Source organism: Euprymna scolopes, chromosome 10, assembly GCF_053919585.1.
Source record: "Euprymna scolopes isolate OS-2025 chromosome 10, ASM5391958v1, whole genome shotgun sequence".
NCBI lineage: Eukaryota > Metazoa > Mollusca > Cephalopoda > Sepiida > Sepiolidae > Euprymna > Euprymna scolopes.
In genome coordinates, this window is record NC_136491.1 from 113,426,955 (window position 1) to 113,446,788 (window position 19,834).

The window sequence follows — 19,834 nt, forward strand, 5'->3', positions numbered from 1 at the left end:
CTTTCAAAGTATATTTTACATTTCTATAAAACTTTTTATATAAATATATTTTTTTCGTTAATTCCTGTTTTTTTTGTTTCATTCCCAAAATCCTGTTGTTGGGTTTGCACTTGCTAACTGGTGACCCATTCATAACATTCACGTTTTTATTCATCTTTTTCACTTGCCGATTTAACTACATTTATATTGATTGTTAACACTGTTCTTGATACTTTTTACTATCATCAAAATACACTATCTGAAGCCAGAAGTGGCACTACATATTAACCAAAACATTGGATATATAAAAGCTGATGTATCAATTGATTAATATTCCACTTTTATGAAGGATCTTGCAAATTTTAGAGTTTTTAGATGTAGCAGGTCCAGTTCACAGGAGAAGGCCCAGGAAAACGTGAGAGGAACTGCTAAAAATAGACTTGAGAGAAAGGAATAAAGACCTAACCAGAGATAGTTTGGTTTGGAAATTTGTTTCTTAAAATTGTCGAATTCATGCCATCCATTACATGCCGGCATATGATGAATTGCACAAAGTTAAAGTGTAAAGTTATCATGGACCAATTCTTTGATTACAGCAGGTTATCTGGATGGCAGCTCATCACCTAAACAGCTTGTTGTGTAGATAACGTGTAGTAGTTGTATGCTTTATTATTTTCTTTTTGTTACAGCCGTCTTCATTTTAGTAACCAATTGTTGTAAGAATTAATAATGACAGCAAAAAATCAGTTGGAGGTTTGACAATTCTTTCGAAGGTTTTCTTTTTCTTTTACAGTTTTCATATACAATATCCCATGGCTCTGTCTCTAACATGTGTCCCATAGGGAAAGGAAACGTTGTCCCAAACACCATTGCTTTCCTTCGTATTTATGGATTTCAGTTTTACTAGTTTAAAAACAAATATTTATCATTAGTAGCAACAGTGGAAAACGAAATATTTAGAAATTTTAAAAGAATCAGAATCAGAAATTTAGAACAGAATTTGTAATTGTATCAGAATTGGGAAAACTTTGGAATCAAAGGTTGATATACTATTAGTCCAAAATAGATTCCATTTTTAGCAGAAGTTATATCTGAAAAAAAAAAAAAAAATAAGCAATAAAATAACAAATACCTTTTCCTTTAATGGAATATTTTATTGCAAAATTACAAACATATTTTCAGCAGTTTTTATTTTTTAACAATGGCCTCAATATATACCATGGATCGAAAAACATTTATTCACTAGTACAATCAAGACTTTAATATTCAAATTGTGATGAATTTAAAAAAAGACAAACACATTTACTAATTTGAAATTAAAACGCGTTCTTGCAATCAGTGTGAATTTTAAATAACAATTCATAATTTCTTTGGTAAATAAACAACTTATACTGAAACAGTTGTCTCCCAAAATGTCTAACAAATTTTATCGACTAGTTTTGTCTGATTTTATAAGCGATGACAGAATAAATTAATCTGCCATATTAATTTGTAGTCTGAATTTTGCTATTTTTTTTATTTTAATAAAGATTGTTTCAGTTTATTATGTTTCTTACACGACAAAACTCTACCACTAACTATAAGTCCATGGCAATAATAGTAATTTTTGATAAACGGTTTTATTTTATTGCCAATTAATTAATATTTGCAAAGAAAAAAAAAAGTAATTGGTAGAACCTAGCAACAAATTAATATGGAAAATTAATTTGCTTTGTCATTGCTTAGAAAATGAGATAAAACTAGTTGATAAAATTTTACGGTCATTTTGGGAGCTAACTGGTTCAATATAACCAATTAAAATTGTAGTGTAAAGAGTTAAAGATTCCAAATAAAAAAGATTATGAAAGAATTGCTTTTTTTTTTTTTTTTTTTTTTTTTTTAATGGGGGAAGGGGGCATTTTTGGGTCAGTGCCAGGTTTAGATGTTGGTTATTTCATGCTGAAGACTCACAAATTTCCCACCACTTATGACTAGAAGGACATGGAAGATGATTCAAATTATGAGAACTTTCCAAATTGAGAGCCCCAGGCTTATATGTAAATCCCATAGTTTCTGACTATATGGATACCAAAGAAAATTTGAAGCAAAAATGAGGAAGCCCTTTCCACCAGACAGATTGATAAATCTGGCATTACGGTTCTGTATTTTGGAGATAAGGATTGATTATTTGTATTATGTGGATTGCTGTTCTCATCTTGAGTGTTATTTGCACTCGACCTTCTTCAAGTATATTAAAATTTGTGGAATAGTGGAGAGAGTACTTTGTAAAATTCAGTTGTAAAAGTTACTCTTTATTGTGGGCGACACCCAAAAATATAATTGTGAATTACTTAGGACTTCTACTCAGTCATGACTGACAGACCAAGAGCATGCTACCCTCCATGGATTAAATAAAGGGTTCCGTTTGAAATTCTGCGCAGATTCCCCAAGTTCAACAGAAAGATTCTTGAGTTTGTCAAGATACAATTGTAGAAGGTCGGAGGTTACATTAATCAAAATTTTGTGAAAATAACGCTCAAAATGAGACCAGTAGTCTGAATAATTCAAATATGAAATCTGGCATTGTATTTGCAGATCCGCATTGGCACTGTTTACGATTTATCTTTAATAAAACAAGCATTTAAGAACCCCCTTCCCATTCAGAAATGGATACAGATGATTATTCACACATTTTCCACACAACCTGTATAATTAACTCTATATTATTAAGTGTTCATAATTTTTTTATTTCATTGTATTTCTTGCGAGAAATAAATATAAAAATGTACAGCATGCGGTTTTATTTAGAATTCAGTGGGTGCCAGCATTCACTGCCAGCATTTTTTTAGCCAACTGGAAGCCGCATTAACTGATTTCACAACATTTTATCCGTAATTTTACTAACTGAATAATGATGAATATTATGAGACAAATGAAAATCTATACATACCACCCACTCAAAACAACAACTGACCCAGAAAACAGCAACTTCTCACATTCCATCAACAATGTTTCTGAAAAAGGGAGAAGAATTGCAGTTTTCAATTGAAAATCTACCTATCTAATTAACCCTTAACCATAAGTTGGTTTTTAGCCTTGACAAGTGGTGACTTAGTACTAAAATCAAATAAAATATTTTCCTTTTGAAATCAGTTGATGCAGTTCCCAGATGACTTGTGAAACTGGCGTTAAATGCTAACACTCATATTGAATTCTAAATAATACTCCATACTATAAAATTTGTTCACATATCCATTTTTTGTAGCAAATTATGATCAAATTAACATTTGTTATGTATTTATTTTTTCATCACATTTTTTGCTTTATTAAATATTCCAGAAAATCATCCAAAATTTTCTTAGAATTAAAAAAACACCCAAAAACCTCTTAAGCAAATGATGTTTTAACATTTAAGTATTAAAAAAATTGTAGATTTGTATAATTAAAAAAAAAATGGTTATTCAAAATAAAAATTATCAAAAATAAAGTCTTTAATTATTATAATAAACACTAATCTACATTTTTCACTCTTAAGTTTTGTATTTTATTTTATTTTAATGCAATGTTGATTTTTGTTCTAATTTGTGTATACCAAGTTTTAAAACTGTGACAAAAGAAAACAAAGCAAAAAAAAAATGGAACAGATGACGAAAATGCTACACACTTTTATTCCGTTTCTTGTGCATTCAAAATTGATTTTAGGAGAAAAAATACAAACTTACAAATCTGAAGTCGCTAAAGTTCTTTTTTATTTCTTTTTTTTATTATTCAAATCTAAAATTTCAGGGAATTAATATCAATCATGACATCAAAACCAAACAAAACAAGATTGTAAAGTTTCACCCCCCCCCTCCTCTTTTTTTTTAAGATGAGGATTAATAGGTTGTATTATTTTAATTATTCGGACTATTGTTCTCATCTTTGATGTTATTCTCACAGCGTTTCAGGAATCTGTACAGAAATGTTGGAATTTAGTACAAATTCCAGAGTTAAACATAAAAATTCTCAAGTTTGACATGAAGAAGGTTACATTGAGAGAATCAAATCCCAGATGAGAACAGTAATGCGAATAATCCAAATAATACAGCAACAAAAAGGTTAATAATTTCAATTTTTTTTGTCCTTTTTGGATCCTTAGTTTCAAATGTATCAAATGACATCACCAAAAGGATTTTGTTAGCTTCCATTGCTTTTGGCAAGCTAAAAAAAAAAAACTTTCTCAAACAGAAAAGATTTCTTATGCTTTCAAACTCAGACTCTGCAATGAACTTATAATTCCAATAGTTACATTTGATTCTGAGATTTGGATGTTAAAAGCAGGCTCAGTGTTTATCACCTTCCCATGGAAAGGTGACAGTAGTCTAGTGATTAATGACATGAACTGACAATCTGAGTGTTCTAAGTTCGAATTCAGTTCAGTCCACAAAAATCACTTTCACAATCTTCCCTCCTGTAAGTACCCAATGTCTTTCTAGAAAGAATTCTAGCTAGAAAAAATATCAGAGAAACCAATGCCAACAATAGAATCTTTTGATTTATACAATATGATGATAATGACTAAAATAACTGGATTCGACATTAAACAATCTGAAAGGAGGGGGGTGATATGCTGTAAAACAGAACGACTGAACAATTAAATAATATTTGTTTATCTTTTATGAAACGTCTTTTTAATTACTATGCTGAAACATGAAATAAGCCAAACATATAGCTGCATATATTAATAAGTTGACAGTGGGAGGGTGGGGGCGGAAATGAGGATAACTCGGATGCAGATCAAAAGGAAATAATCATATCGTGTAATTTACACAGGTCAGCTAGTAGTGTTGGGACGATTAATCAGGAATTGGAAACAAAATCAGAATTTTTGGGGTATCAGAATTGGAAAAAATTTAGCCTAATTTTTACTTCCAAAAACGATTCTTTTATTTATTTATCTATTTTATAAAACTGAATTTTCCATTGTTGGCACAAGTGAAAAATATTGGTGAAAATCACACAATGAATTTGATTAGTCTTTGTTTTTATTTTTAATAACACAGTGCAAATAAAGACTTATCTTTATCTGTATAATCAAACTCTTAAATTTCTGTATTCCTTTTTACAATACATGAAGAAAGCATTAAGAAGTTTGTAAAATTAAAAAGAAAATTATGTCAACTTTTAATCGTAGATGAGGACACTCTACTCCTCCCCAACTCTTTCAAAATGAAATTCTAGTTTTTTTTAGAATTGGGATTGGAAATATAGAACAGGATCAGTAATTGTATCGGAATCAGGGGAAAAATATTGAACTCGTCCCATCACTGTCAGCTAGTAATACAGAAATTTAAGAGTTTGATTATACAGATAAAAATAACACAACTAGTCTTTATTTGCACTTTATTTGCATTGTGTTATTAAAAGTAAAAATAAAGACTAATTATGCTATTTTTATCTGTTTAATTTTATTATTTTTATTGTATGCTTTTTAATAATGTCCTTTTCCTCTATTTTATTTTCTATAAATCGCTTCAAAATAGAAATACTGAATAACAAAAAAAGCGAAGGGATTATTTAGAATCTTCATTGTTTCTGGTAGCGCTACGCAGAAAATTAGGGAAGACGTTAGCTGATGATAATCAAATACAAACTTTATTTGATAAATATGTAAACATTAGGTAAAGTTATCCAATATGGCCCAAATGGACAGTCATTTTGTATAACTTGTTTAGTGAATTTACCTAATTTTGTCAGTTTTGAAGCCTCCATGTATATTTTATAAAAAAAGATGCCCCAATCTCCGGCAACTTGATGTCAATATCTTCAGGCAATTTATGTAAATAGCTGAAAAATGTTGATGCGAAGACTGCAAAATGTGGAACTCTTCTCCCCATGTTAAGAATGACTTTCTATCAGGAAAACCATTCTTAACCTGAGGGGAAAAGGGGGGAAGCTGATTTCACTTTAACTTGTTTCGGTTTTAAAATTTTTCTTGATTTTATGAATTTCACGCTTTCGTTGAAAATATTTATTTCTCTCCTACACTGAGAAATGTGGCATAAGAGTTGGAAAGGAGGATTCTGACCATGGAAAAAGATGCCTGGTCAGCTGTGTTGGCATTTCCCAGTAGAGATGGCTCAGGAGATTAGCAATAAACCAACCCTTTATCAAAGAGAAAAGAACTTCCTATAACTGCACAGGACCAGCAATACACTGCAATCAAAATGGAAAATCTCGTTACAATAATGGTCTAAATTCTGTCGAAAAATCCCTTTCATTGAAATTTGTTTTCTGACAGCTTCAGCATCTTCCAGCTGATTACGTAAGTTTGAATTGTAAACGTATCAATAATTATAACAAATATTCCAACAATATGAGAAATATTGAAAATAAATAAAAAGTAAAATAAATAAAACATTTATCAACATTTTTTTAATGATACATTCTAATGAAGCTTTATAAGTCAGGAGATATGTCATGAAAATATACACAAAAAAAAAAAATCAATACTTTTGATTATCTCCCTTTATTGAGAATTGTGTCCCTCCCTTGATATCTTGGGTGAACCGAGTTACATTTTCGCAAGTAAATTTAAGTATTTGCTAATATTTATTGTGTGTGTATGTATGTATGTATGTATGTATATATATATATATATATATATATATATATATATATATATATATATATGTACATTTTTCAAACAAATCTCTTTTTAAAAATATCACCAACATATTGGTGACATTGGTGATACAAAACAATTGAAAGTTTTTTAAACTTTGAAATTTAAAAAAATATATATTAAATAAAAATTATTCAAACTGTTCCAAGATTTTTTTTTAGAAATTTATAATAAACGTTTCGATCAATGAGATTTTTATTTTTAATGAAAATCACTCGAGACAAGGTATGAAGCCACTTGATGTAAAGAGCTAACAAGGACGATTATTGCAAAGACGAGAGATGTCTATTGACCTTAATCTTAAAAAGACAAAGGCTGTATAGATAGGAGGAAAACAGTAAGCAGGAAGAGATTCCACAACATTATAGTTCTTAAAATAAGTTCTTTTACAATGAGGTATTAAAGCAGTCAATTGATGAAGATAACTAGACCAACGAGTCAAACGAGCTGTAACAAAGGGAATAGATCATAGATTTATAAAAATACCGAAAATAGCAATATCGCAAATGTGAAATTTAAAATAAATGAACCCAAGTTAGTATAGAGGTGTTGTAGTGAAATGGATAACAACTCAGACCAATGGCCCAAAGGTATAGAAAATGGGAAAAAATTTCTATAATTTAGATCAACTTAAAAAGTAAATATAATGGAAATGAAAAAGATTAAATAAAACGAGTATGTTTTACTGTCCACAATCCTTCAGAAAAGTGGTAAAAAATCAAATTCATAATAAATAAATGTTTTCAAAGGCAGGTTACTCTTCTACCTACCTTGACAATTTTTTTTTGTGATTTTGCTCACTTTAAAACGTTTAATTTATTTGAAAAACAAAGTGTCTAGCCTTTATGTGAGAGAGCAAGAAAAATGGCTGCGTGCTTGACTTGTAAAATTCAAAATTTTGAAAATGACTTCAACTAAAAAAAATGATACAATATACTATTAGAAACCCACAAAATATATGTCATGGTACAGATTCTCAACCTGGGGGGAAAAGTGGGGGGGACTGATTTCACGTCAACCCATTTCAGATTTAAATGTCACAGTATAGATTGGGTGGGTTTAGAAGAGTAACTTATCTCGCCTTTGACAACATTTATTTGTTATACATTTGATTTTTTTACCACTTTTTCGAAGGACCATGAACAGTAAAACATACCCAACAAAACAAGCGAAAGTGTTGAGGAGTTTAAGGCTTCCGGTTCTGATTCAATTTCTGTTCTCAAATGTTGTGTTCTTGAACTTTCTTCTATCTTCTCAAATTTATAAAGTAAAGGCAAAAAGAAAATAAGCACAGGTTCTTCTGATACTTAAAAGTGCATTAATAATTTTGTACGTGTTTCTCATGGCAGTAAGGTGTGACACAAGGCCAGTTTAACAATGCTTGGAAAAAGAGGAAGAGTCTGGTTGGCCTTGCCTTTTATCAATTTCAGTAGTGTATGCAGGTGGCCTCTGATTGGACAAGCCTGAAAGGACGTTAAATGCTTGCAACAATCAGCACCAAGCGTAGAAATTAAGCATGGATTCAAAATCGTGTACTATGAATTGCTGCTGCTGCTGCTGTGTTAAGCCTCTGACCCTGGGTTCGACTTAGACAAGAAGACACAAGAATCCATCATGACTACTGCTGGATGAATATGAACTTAATATAACACACACACCTGACATCAACACTTGTCTACTGTATGCAAATGTTCTTAGATATGAACTCTTTTCTCTTCTGTATAAACAAGACATTGATTCCACTTTTCATATATGCAACATGTATTTAACACTGCACGGACTTTATAACCTTTTATCTTGGTCCATACTCATATACGTATTCCATTACTAACATGCTTCGCTTTCATCTCTCCTTTTATTTATATGTTAATGAGCATGACTCAATAAACTTTATTTTAAATACTGGGTACAAACTTTGTTTCCTTTTTCTGAAGTATTACCTCTTGCATTAATTCCTTTATGGTAGTAGAGCGAGAAAGACCTGGCTTGAGGGTGTAAGAATAAATGTAACCTAATTGATATCATCCCCTTGGAATGGACCGTGTGGAGAACAGATATAAAATATTGCCCAGTGTTGCTCACGCCAGAGTCTAGGAATGCTTGCGACATCCTTAATACCAAAACCTGATGAAAGTGGAAAAAGGAATGTAAAGGACATGGAAACGCAAGTATTTTTTTAAATAATTTTTTTTTTTTTACTTATTCATAATTTGGTTCATCTGGATCATCCGAATATATTCTAAAGTTTGTATTGACCGAAACGTTGGTTATATAAGAAAAAAAAATTTTTTGGATCAAGATATAGATATATATATGTTTGAATAAAGGAATTTAAAATTTTTGATAAAAAAGAATGGTTAGTATATGGAATGAGTAGGTAAGTATGTAAACAAACAAGTTCAATTACTGATACAGAAACTTGTCCACTTATTATCAATAAAGTTTTACCATGCATAATCTCTGGCATACAGATCCTCAAGTATCTACGATCTACTTGGTATGGCTAACCAACAATAGCTTTTATGAGAAATTGCGCACCTTCTTCAAGTGATGTTACCTTAAGTAACAACATGAACCTGGATACTCTACCAGACTAGATGGATTCTTGTCCTGGAATCCGGTAAAACCAAGAGACCACAAGAAAGATACACTATAACATATTTACATGATTAATTAGGAAGAGGGAAATAATGTTCTCAATTTTTTAACTAGCTCAGTGTTTGAGAGGTACAGGAGAAGTTTAATGGAATATGTATCTCATATAGAGATGAAGAGTTAGCTCCCCTTGATTTCGACAACTTCGCTTGAAGTAAAATAAAACAAAAGTAAAATGTAATTATCTACGTCCATGAAAACATTAAACACATTTTTCTGTGTCAATAAACTTAAACAGCTGGTTTTCATGTTTACCTACTTATTCATTCCACACACACACACACACACACACACACACACACACACAAATTTGAAGATCGTTAATAGTACATAGTTATTGACATCAACCCCTTGGAACGGACCCAATTTTTTGTAAATTTTATATGTATGCGACGCTCGCTCTTTGTTTATAAACAATCGGTTAGAACACTGTAAAAGTGGTGGACAAATGTTTGTTTAAATAGACATTTGGCAAGATAATTTATGGGCGCTGCTCCTGTGAGTCGATCAGTAGAACTGCTGACTGTCAATGCGATGGTTCTAGGTTCAATCCTCGGCTTGGTAGAGGTGCTAGTCTAGCAACACTGATGAGTTGTGATACAATGAAACAGGACTGTATGTCGATGACTACAAATATATATATATATATATATATATGTTGATTTTTTTTAAGTTCCTTAGAAGTGCCAGTTGAGTTTGAATAAAATAAATACATATTATATACGTTTGAAACACTCTTTTATTCAAACTTAACCGGCGCTTCTAAAGCACATAAAAAATCTTAACGTGAATCCTGCGTGACTTAATGCACTGTTCCGGGATTTAAAAAACTGCCGTAAAAACAACAAACAGACTTTTACTTTCTGATCCTCTGCCCCAACAACACCATGGCAAAAAAAAAAAAAAAAAAAAAAAAGAAAGACATACTGATGATGAGACTTTGTCTCGAAATATATTTATGAATTTCAACATAATTTTCAAACAAAATAAATGTCTGTTTATTTTGTAATAATGCGTTGTTTTTGGTTTCAAACGTATATAATACGTATTTATTTTATATATATATATATATATATATATATATATATATATATATATACTAGTAGTTTTGCAAAACACAGTGTAAGAAATACTGTATATGCTGATCATAAAAGATTCGTTAAGAAAATGTTCATTTAGACTCAGTGACCTAGACTCTGGTGGCTTTGGAGTCCAAGGAAAAATAAACCTGGCCTACTACTATGTACTTTTGACTTATTGTCTCCAAATTCAGATCTACATAAGCTCTATCACTAATATTAAGCACTCTGCATTTATAAACATAGCAACTAATGCAACTAAATTTATTCATATATATATGATTAATTATTTAACAATATCAATCAATAACAAGGATTTAAGATAGAAAGAGAGAGAAAAAAACAGGTTTGCATAGAAGAATGAAAAGTAAATATTCACAGAATAAAGTATTTAAAAAAAAGATTTTTTATTTGTACAATTTTTAGATGTGCACTCACATCTTTATCGGCTTCTTTTTTGTTTAATATGTCTGTTTTATGACAAATTAAGCCTTTTGGGATATGTAATGCAAAAACAATGCCAATTATTATAAATGATTTATTATATATGTCCAATGGAACACAAGTTGCTATTGTTTAACCATAGCAATGTTAGTGTGTAAATGATCACTTAAAAAATAATTTAAAAATGGCCACTGCTGATCTGAACAATTTCATAATCCTAACAATATCCATTAGGACAATGTACACACTTTGATTTACAGTAACAATAACTTTTCTATGAATAAGATAAATTTGAGAAAAAAAATTTTAACAAATTTGACAAAAATAAATCTGGAAAAAAAAAAAATTGGAAAATTTGAAAAAAAAAAAAAAAAGAGATGTTACATTTTTTCCATTGTATGTAAATAAATTTTAAACATTGTATAAAATAAACACAAATTTGATACATCTATATATATTTTAGACAAATGGATGGTTTTCTACATCTAAATAAAAAGTTGAATAGAAAAAAAAACGAGGGTTATTTTTGGAGTCAGAGGTGACACGTTCGTTAAAAACAAAAGCTTTGGTTCAGTCTGGTCTAGTCTGGAATTTTGTGTTGGTGCAAAGGAGTCATTAGAATCAAATTTTGGCATTTATGAGTTCTGAGGAGTCCAAAGTATTGAAAAGATTACAAATAAAAAGATGTGAGATTGTTTTTTTTTTTTCAAAATGTTTTTTTTTGTTTACTTAAATTCATCCAAAATAAATTTGCCAATGAGGCATAAGGGCTACTGAGAATTAGAGGCGGCATCACAAGTGCGAAGTTGTGCAGCTAGATGTTTGTTTGAATTAGATTTAAATTTTTGCATGTTGATACAGACAGGAAAACAGAGAGGAAATTCTGAAAGCAAGTGGTTCAAGGAGTGCAGTTATTAGAGTATGACATTTGCAAACCTCTACAACTCTAATTGATTTCTCAAGTTTTTCAGGGAGAAGAAAGTTGTTACATTGATTTGGTTCAAGTGCAGGGAGTTCATCGGTGCACATTCTGTTGATGTACTCTGATAAAACAAACACAGATATGACAACACCATGGCCTTATCTAGTGCGAGAGACTAGCCATATCTGACGGAAGAGTTCATTGGTGTCAGCTGTAACCACTCTCTCCTCTCACCAATTTGCTGACATTGGTTTCTGTCATTGTCGGGATTGAAGTTTCTGTGTTACCATTTTTTTGCCGATGTCAGCTAAAACAATATTGATAATTCTGGGCTGGCTGTAGATGACTGTGTTTTTAAGAGCGTTGGACAGCCAGCTCCAAACTGTTGGGCTGCTCAGCTGGCTGATGTTTTGGAAAAGATGCGAGAGAATATATTGCATTGTTGACCTCTTCTATCCTTCAGCTTAACCATTTGGTCATTTAGTAGATCGTTAATTTGAACGTGGATGAAGAAATGGTTATATATCGATGCTGGTTTTCAGAGGTTATTCTCAAGTTCATTTTAACAATCTCACCTGAAGAAACTTAACCTAATATGGTTGTAGCTGAAACATGTATGCACATATGTAGCCAAAAATGTTTATCTAAATAAAAATTTAGGTGCTTCTTTATTATTAGTCACATTTGCAAAATGACAAAAAAAAATGATTGCGTGGAAGATAAATTACAAGTAAAAATCAAGTTTATCATACGCTTACAATTTTATTGTATTATGTTTATTTTTACTTGGTTAAATGAAAGCATGACTTATCTCCCCTGTTTTATGGAAACTTCCCATACTTTCATTGTTATGAATGACAGATGGATGAAATACAATCAGACCGATATTTATTTTTAATAAAAATTCTATGTGGTTTTCTGCTTGATCATTTTTAAAAAAATTTTGATTATTTTACTTATTTCAGCATGACAAGTAAGTACATCTACGTATTTTCATTTGAAATGCGATTTTCAATTGTGACTTATAATAAAGAAGCACCAAAGATTTACACTAAATAAAAAACTACACATTTCAATCAAAGGAAATAGCTTCCATTTTTATAATAACTGCTTATTTGGTCCATTGTTAATGATGACTCAGACCAGCATTTTTTTTTATATGAGGACAGGACAGGTGATCCTTGGACATTCCAAGGACTTCGATGTACTGAATAATACATGTGCATAAAGAAGTGCTATGTTTCGGTGGCCTTGTGTCTGACTTAGTTAAAGTCATTGCAATTTATTTTACAAAGTTCAAAATGAAGATGACATGGAAATAAAAACTATTATGAAACTAAAAAGTGATTCCTTGTTGTAAAAAAAAAAAAAAAAAAAAAAAAAGAGAAAAAAAAAAGCATTCATCAAGCAAAACAAAAAAAATAAGTCAAATTTTTTTCGACCTGGACGAAAATCTCTTCTCTTTGCCTATAAGTTGTAGAAGCAAAAAATGGATCTGAAACTTATAAGCTTAAAAAATTATTTATGTGGAAATATGTTGTTTTCTTTTTTTTCAATTATATTTCACCTTTTATTAATACCGATCCTTTAATTTATGCAGCTCAATGTATATAATTACAGAGCATATAACAGATAAATGATGCAAACCTATATTCCAAATTTCAAGATGTTGTCTATCTTACAATTTATTCCTTTAAGTATGTTTACATACACAATTCTTGACAGCACCTGTTTCGTAGTGCAAAATCATTCATTTAATTATTACATCAGTCAAAGAATATATGTCAACATGAATAATTATGTCAAAAGGAATAAATTGTAAGATGGACAACATCTTGAAATTTTATATATGCATATATATATAAGCAGTTTTGCAAAACAGTGTAAGAAATACTGTATATGCTGATCATAAATGATTCGTTAAGAAAATGTTCATTTAGATACGACGGGAGGAAATTCAAATTATTTTATTATATAAAAACATAACAATATATGCTATAACATACTTGGCTTTAAAACTTGATGCAATCAGAAACACTTCTAATGATTGGTGATACTATAAAACTGCAGTAATGAATTAAAGCAAAGTACACTTTATTATCATTCATTATTGATATAGCTCTATCCTATAGTATATCGAGCTCTTTATTTGTACAAGATCGGGTTTCTTCATTCGATTCTGTTTTGATTTTGAAAGGTTTGTTTTCTTGTCTCTTTCTGTGTATGTGTTTAAAAAATATATGCATTAACATGCTCCAAACTTGGTTAATTTAGTTTAGATTTTCAAGAATATTTATATAGGATTTAATGTGTCTGATATATTGTTTTTTTTTTTTTTTTTATCATGTTAAACTACATATACCAATACAATATGATCAACTTAATTCACATGGTGAAATTTTATTATTTCATCTTTATTATTAAAAAGACTTCTTCAGAAATGGCGAAATATGTTACTTATTTTGAAGATTTACATAGACATAGAACATAGACATGAAAGATAAAGAGGGAGAGAAAAAAAATAGGAAGAGTAGATTAATAAAAATAAATCACTAAACATTTTCTTAACCATTATCACATATTTTAAAGTTTAGCTTGTTTGAAGTTAAAGGAATGATCATTTTGTAATACATGCAAAAATAGCACATGTAGGAAATTGGTGTATTTTTATTTCTCTTATTTTTTATTTATTTATTTTTTTTTTATTACATTTTCACCACAAACAAGGCACATTGCCACTTTGGTATAGGGGGGCTACTATCAGGGGCAACAACTTCTGGGGTACTATGTTGTGATTTGGGCAGCAAGATGTTGGTTCATGTTACACTTGAACTTCTGCATGTCAGTACTGTTGGGGAAGCAGGGACCTGGAATGGAATTCCAGAGTCTAGGGTTCTGGAGTAGAAAGATCTTTTACATCTAGGGATCTCTACTGTGTGGGGGTGGGATTTAGTTGCCTGTCGGGTTTGTCGAGGGTGTCTACATCGTGGGGGCAGAAGTGTCTGCAGTTCGCCAGAGCATTCACCATTAAAATACTTGTAGAACAGGCAGAGGGATGCAACGTTTCGTCGATGGGACAGAGGCTGAAGCTTAGATGCTAGTTCAGGGCCTATCAGATTGGCGACTCTTGTGAACCTTGTCTAGGAGCGAGAGACTAGTAGCAGATGCACCAGCTCAAATGTGACAGCAATACTCCATACATGGGCGAATGGTGGCCTTATAGAGGTACAGGATACTTTCAGGTGTTAGTAGTTTTCTAGCACAGTAGAGAGAGCCTACCTTCGTTGCAGCGGCCCTGGCAATGCTTTCAATGTAATTGTTCTAACTCATATTTCCTGTGAACGTTAGGCCAAGCAGTTTGAAAGATGTACTCTCAAATAAAGAGTCACTGGCCATTGCTATTGTGGCAGAGAAGGTTTATTGTAATTATTGAAGGAAACCAGTTTAGTCTTGGCAGCATTGAATGTGACCATCCATTTTTGTCCCCATTCCACTACAGATTGGAGGTCATCCTCTAGTGTTTTTGCCATTTCTTTAGATATGTGTTTATTTGTTTTCCTGTCATGCATGTTATAGAGTGTGATGTCATCAGCATATATACCTATCTCAGAGGCAATTTTGTCGGGGAGGTCATTAATGAATATTAGGAACAATAGAGATCCAAGGATAGACCCCTTTTCTTAAGTTTATGTGTAGTTTCACCAATATATATTTGATTCCTGCTTTAGATGTGGGCCTTTTAGAATAATGTTTTTCTCTTATATATTAAAACATGATCATTCTTTCAACATTAAGAAGCTAGACGTTTTAAAATTCATTTTAAATAAATCTCGCTGAAGACTTCTTGAATCACCAATCAATATAAACTCCGACACAAAGTATATAATGCTGCCTACAATTTATCTCTAATTAGCAAACTAATACTAACCGAACGAAAATCAAATCAGCTATTTTTATGCCACATTCCCAATAAAACCTTATACATAATGAATTCCTCTTCATAGACGCATCACACATTTTCAATTTTGAAGGCTAACTTTTTTTTTTAAATACAACAATACGTACACTGCGTTTTTCAAATTTTAGCTTCTATATATTTTATTAAATCAGTCATCTTGAGAAGGTCTTTAAATAAAGATGAAACGTTAATGAACATAAAAACAACTTTCAGTTTTTGTTTGTTAATTACATTAGATTATTAATTCCATAACTATATCATTATTATATCTATATGATATATTAAATCATCTTTTAAAATCATATTTAAAAGTAAAGACTTCATGTAGTGGTGATGTTATTAAATATGATTTAAAAATAATTTAAACATTGAAATATATATATATATATATATATATATATATATATATATATATATTAAGCTCTATTTTGCCATAAAATATTGAGTTTTTAAATGTTTTTTGTAAGTTGATGATAAAGATATTTGGATAACTCTACAGGGTTTTGTGTTATTGATTTTGAATATCATATATGTGTGAATATCATATATGTGTGTATACATATCAATATTTTAACAGTATGACATTTTAACATATTCTTAATACGTTTAAGTAGTACATATATGAGGAATCATGTTGCACTTTTATTGAAAATATAATTTGCGCAAAAATGTATGTGCAATCTGTATGTTAATGTATATTTTATCTCTTTTTTGTATTTTATGTATTTTTCCAATTTTATCTATTTGTTTTCAATTTTATTTCTTTCAATTTTTTCTTTTTTTTTCCAATTTTATCTCTTTGTTTTCAATTTTATTTCTTTCTTTTGTATCGTAATCTTTTTTTCAATTTTCAATGTATATGTGTGTGTGTGTAAATATGTTAATGAATTTAAAAATAGCCTTATTTCTTTTACTAACTATTTGCATTATATGCATATAATAGATAATTAAATTATTTATTATTGTTATAAAACTATTTCTGAAAATCATTTGTGTGTGCAAGATTTGCTGACTTGGATCGGATCCATTACGATTCCAAAATGTTCATTTTTTTTTTCATGTTATTGATACATTTATGTGTATGTGTGTATATTTTGAAAAAGTTTGGATAAAATCTCATAAAATGTAGAGATGAATGGAAAAAAGCGGATATACAAAAAAAAAAAATGTTATGAAAACCAACTCATACAATGAGCCTTTTAATATTTCTTCATTGTCAAAAGAGAAATGAATATAGTTACCATTTTAAAATTTATTCACAGAAAAAAAAAACAACCTGAAGTGAGAGAGGGCAGAAAAAGAAGAGAAAAAAATAGATGAAAAAGAAAGACAAAAGGAGGAGGGAGGTTAAGTTACTTTGAAAGGGTTAGTATGGCTTTAAAAAAAGGCTAAAAAGGAGAGATAGAGAGAGAGAAAGGACAAAAAAAAGGAGTTTTTTTTTAAATACATTTTAACATTCATATACAACAGTGGGCGAACCTCTAGAAAAAACGAAATTTAGAAAGGCTGATGAAGTTTTTTAATAATAAAGATGGAATATTAAAAAATTTTTCACACTTTTTGCCATTCATCTGGGTGTTCCAAGTTCGAATCCAGTTTATTTCACAGAATCACTTCCATTTAAGACATTGACAACATTCATATAAGCCTCCTCTAAGTCGCCAATGTCTTTAAAAAAAAAAAAAAGAATTCTAACTAGAAAAATATCAGAGAAACCAATGCTAACAACAGAATCTTCGGTTTCATATATGATGATCTCCAAATAAAGGAATAGAAATTATCAAAAATTGCATGGCAAATAATAGTATTATTCCAATGTAACTATCAAATTTTGACATAATCTGACGATCGCATTTACAAGAAACAAACAGTTACAGTTAAATTTGTAATTTGTGTTGGAACTCAGTAGCAGATAGAGTTTTAAATTTGATAAAAAAACATTAATGAATTTAATAAAAGCCATAATTTTAATTGATTTAATTTTGTGACTAAGTAGCCATAATTGATGCAGGAAGTGACAAAATCATGTGATTGATCATGTGACCAAATGCTTGGCTTCCATTCTGGCTGAGCTAACGGTGCTCTCACGAAATACATTGTCTTCAGCGGCAATTTGAGGTGAATTCACCATCAGTTGTGCAACAGCATTTCCAAAAACAAAATATCCAACTGTCACACCTGTATCGAGAAAAAAAAAAATATATGTATAAATGTAGACGTTTGTTCATAATAAACAAATAAACTTCTGGCAGAATGTGTTGATGTATATAAGGTAATAAACAAAGAACATACTAATTAGAACAAGAAAAAAATTAACACAAAAACATGTTTATATTCAGTCAATATTTCATTTCAATTACAAAACTTCCAGAACACATCACTCAATAAGATCCTTAAATTAAAAACACAATACTATTCTCTTGAGAAGAAATATATATATATACTAGCTGTACCCTGCCACGCGTTGCAGTGGCTCAATTTGGTGTAATGGAAAAATTTAATAAAAGAGAAAATGCATGTTTCTTATATTAGTACAGCAATCCACTGCAAAAAGTGAAAAAGAAGGCGAAACTGAAAAAATGGTGCTCTTGCAGAATTTGATCTGGATCCTCGAGAGTTTCTGTCAATCATTCATGTTTTGGGCTTGACCAACAATCAGTGGATGAAGCCGAACGTAGCAAAAATGTTGAAACGCTAAATGCTTTTTTTTTTGTTTTAAAAAATGTGATTTAGTAATTAATATTTGGTTGATGGTGGGGGGAGGGGGGTTACTATACACAGATTCGAAAAAGTCGTCCAAAAACAAATAAATGAAAGCAAAGGTAAGGTAATTTACGTTTCTACCTAATTGGATAATTGTTTAGTGTTTTTATGTAATGTAAAATGTTTAATTGGCTCAAAAAACAGAAATGGTCGCGAATTCTGTTGAATACGTTAAGTTTGGGAAAGTAAGTTGAAAACTAAAAACTATACAAAACAGTGTCTGAAACTCACCGAACATATGTTACCATGACATAGGCTGGCATAATGGATAGGTTTCTGACAGTATTTTGGATAGTTTTTTTAGTTTTAACTCACTTTCTCTAACTTAAAGTAATCAACAGTGTCCACCACCATTTGTAGCTTTCAAATACACCAATAAACACTGTTTTTCAAGCCGACTAAACATTACATTAAATGAAAAGGGTTTATATTACTAAACACAGATACAAAGAAGTTGTCAAAAAATAAATATATAACAAATAAATGTTATCAAAGGCAAGAAAAGTAAGTGTTCTACCTAACTGGATAAGATTTTAGTGTTTTTATGTAATGTATAATCGGTTCAAAAACATTCAATGTTTATCGGTATATCTGAAAAATACAAATGGCGGCAGACTGTATCGAACATGTTAAGTTTGGGGAAATTTTGGGAAAATGAATTTAAACTAAAAATACTGTTAGGAACTCACTCAATATATGTTACCATGATGTAGGCTGGCATATAATCGGTGGTTTTAAACTTTTGCTCGATACAGGTGACGACTTTTAAAAATCCCTTTTAGTGATTACCTGGTGTGAGGATATTTGTACAACTAAACGGCAAATCTGCTCAAAAAAATCCGGTATTATTTTACTTTAAGGCCCGTTTCACGTTCATATATAATGAAATATTTTATTGTAGATTTCGGTGTGCTAAAAACGAATCTGCAAACCGTTTACGTAGCAAAAAAAAAGTTTTCATGACATTCATGAAATTACTTTTTCGAAAAGTGGGTGATCACTTTTCAATGTAAATTTAACTTAGAATGAGCACCCACTTTCTGGCCACCTGAGAGAGAGGCATTTTTCTGTTTCTTGGCTAAAAAGTTTTTTGTTTGATTTCTTTTGCATGGTAATAACCCCTGAACTCTGGGACTATTTTCCATTTAACAGCCGTAGCCTTCGTTTACGCTATGCGTAAGCATAAACGAAAGCTGTTTAGCCAATAAACATGGGAAAAAATCCCCCCTCTCTCAGGTGGCTAGAAAGTGGGTGCTCATTTTAAGTTAAATTTACATGGAAAAGTGATCGCCACTTTTTCGAAAAAGTAATTTCTTCATATCATAAAAACTATTTTTTTGTGACGGAAACGGTTTGCAGATTCGTTTTTAGCACACCAAAATCTACAAAAA

The 19,834-nt window shown here is 30.6% G+C and overlaps 1 protein-coding gene across 5 annotated transcripts in view; it reads right to left on the reverse strand.

The window, feature by feature from the left end:
- Window positions 1–1,832: 1,832 nt before the first annotated feature.
- The window catches only part of LOC145286229 (protein SLC31A2-like), a 229,992-nt gene continuing 211,990 nt past the window's right edge, over window positions 1,833–19,834 (reverse strand). For all 5 annotated transcript variants that reach the window (XM_080135045.1, XM_080135047.1, XM_080135048.1 and 2 more), the window contains exon 5: window positions 1,833–17,858. In XM_080135045.1, the coding sequence (XP_079991171.1) occupies window positions 17,716–17,858 (143 nt within the window). In that variant the 3' untranslated portion in view covers window positions 1,833–17,715. The remainder of the gene's footprint in view (window positions 17,859–19,834) is intronic.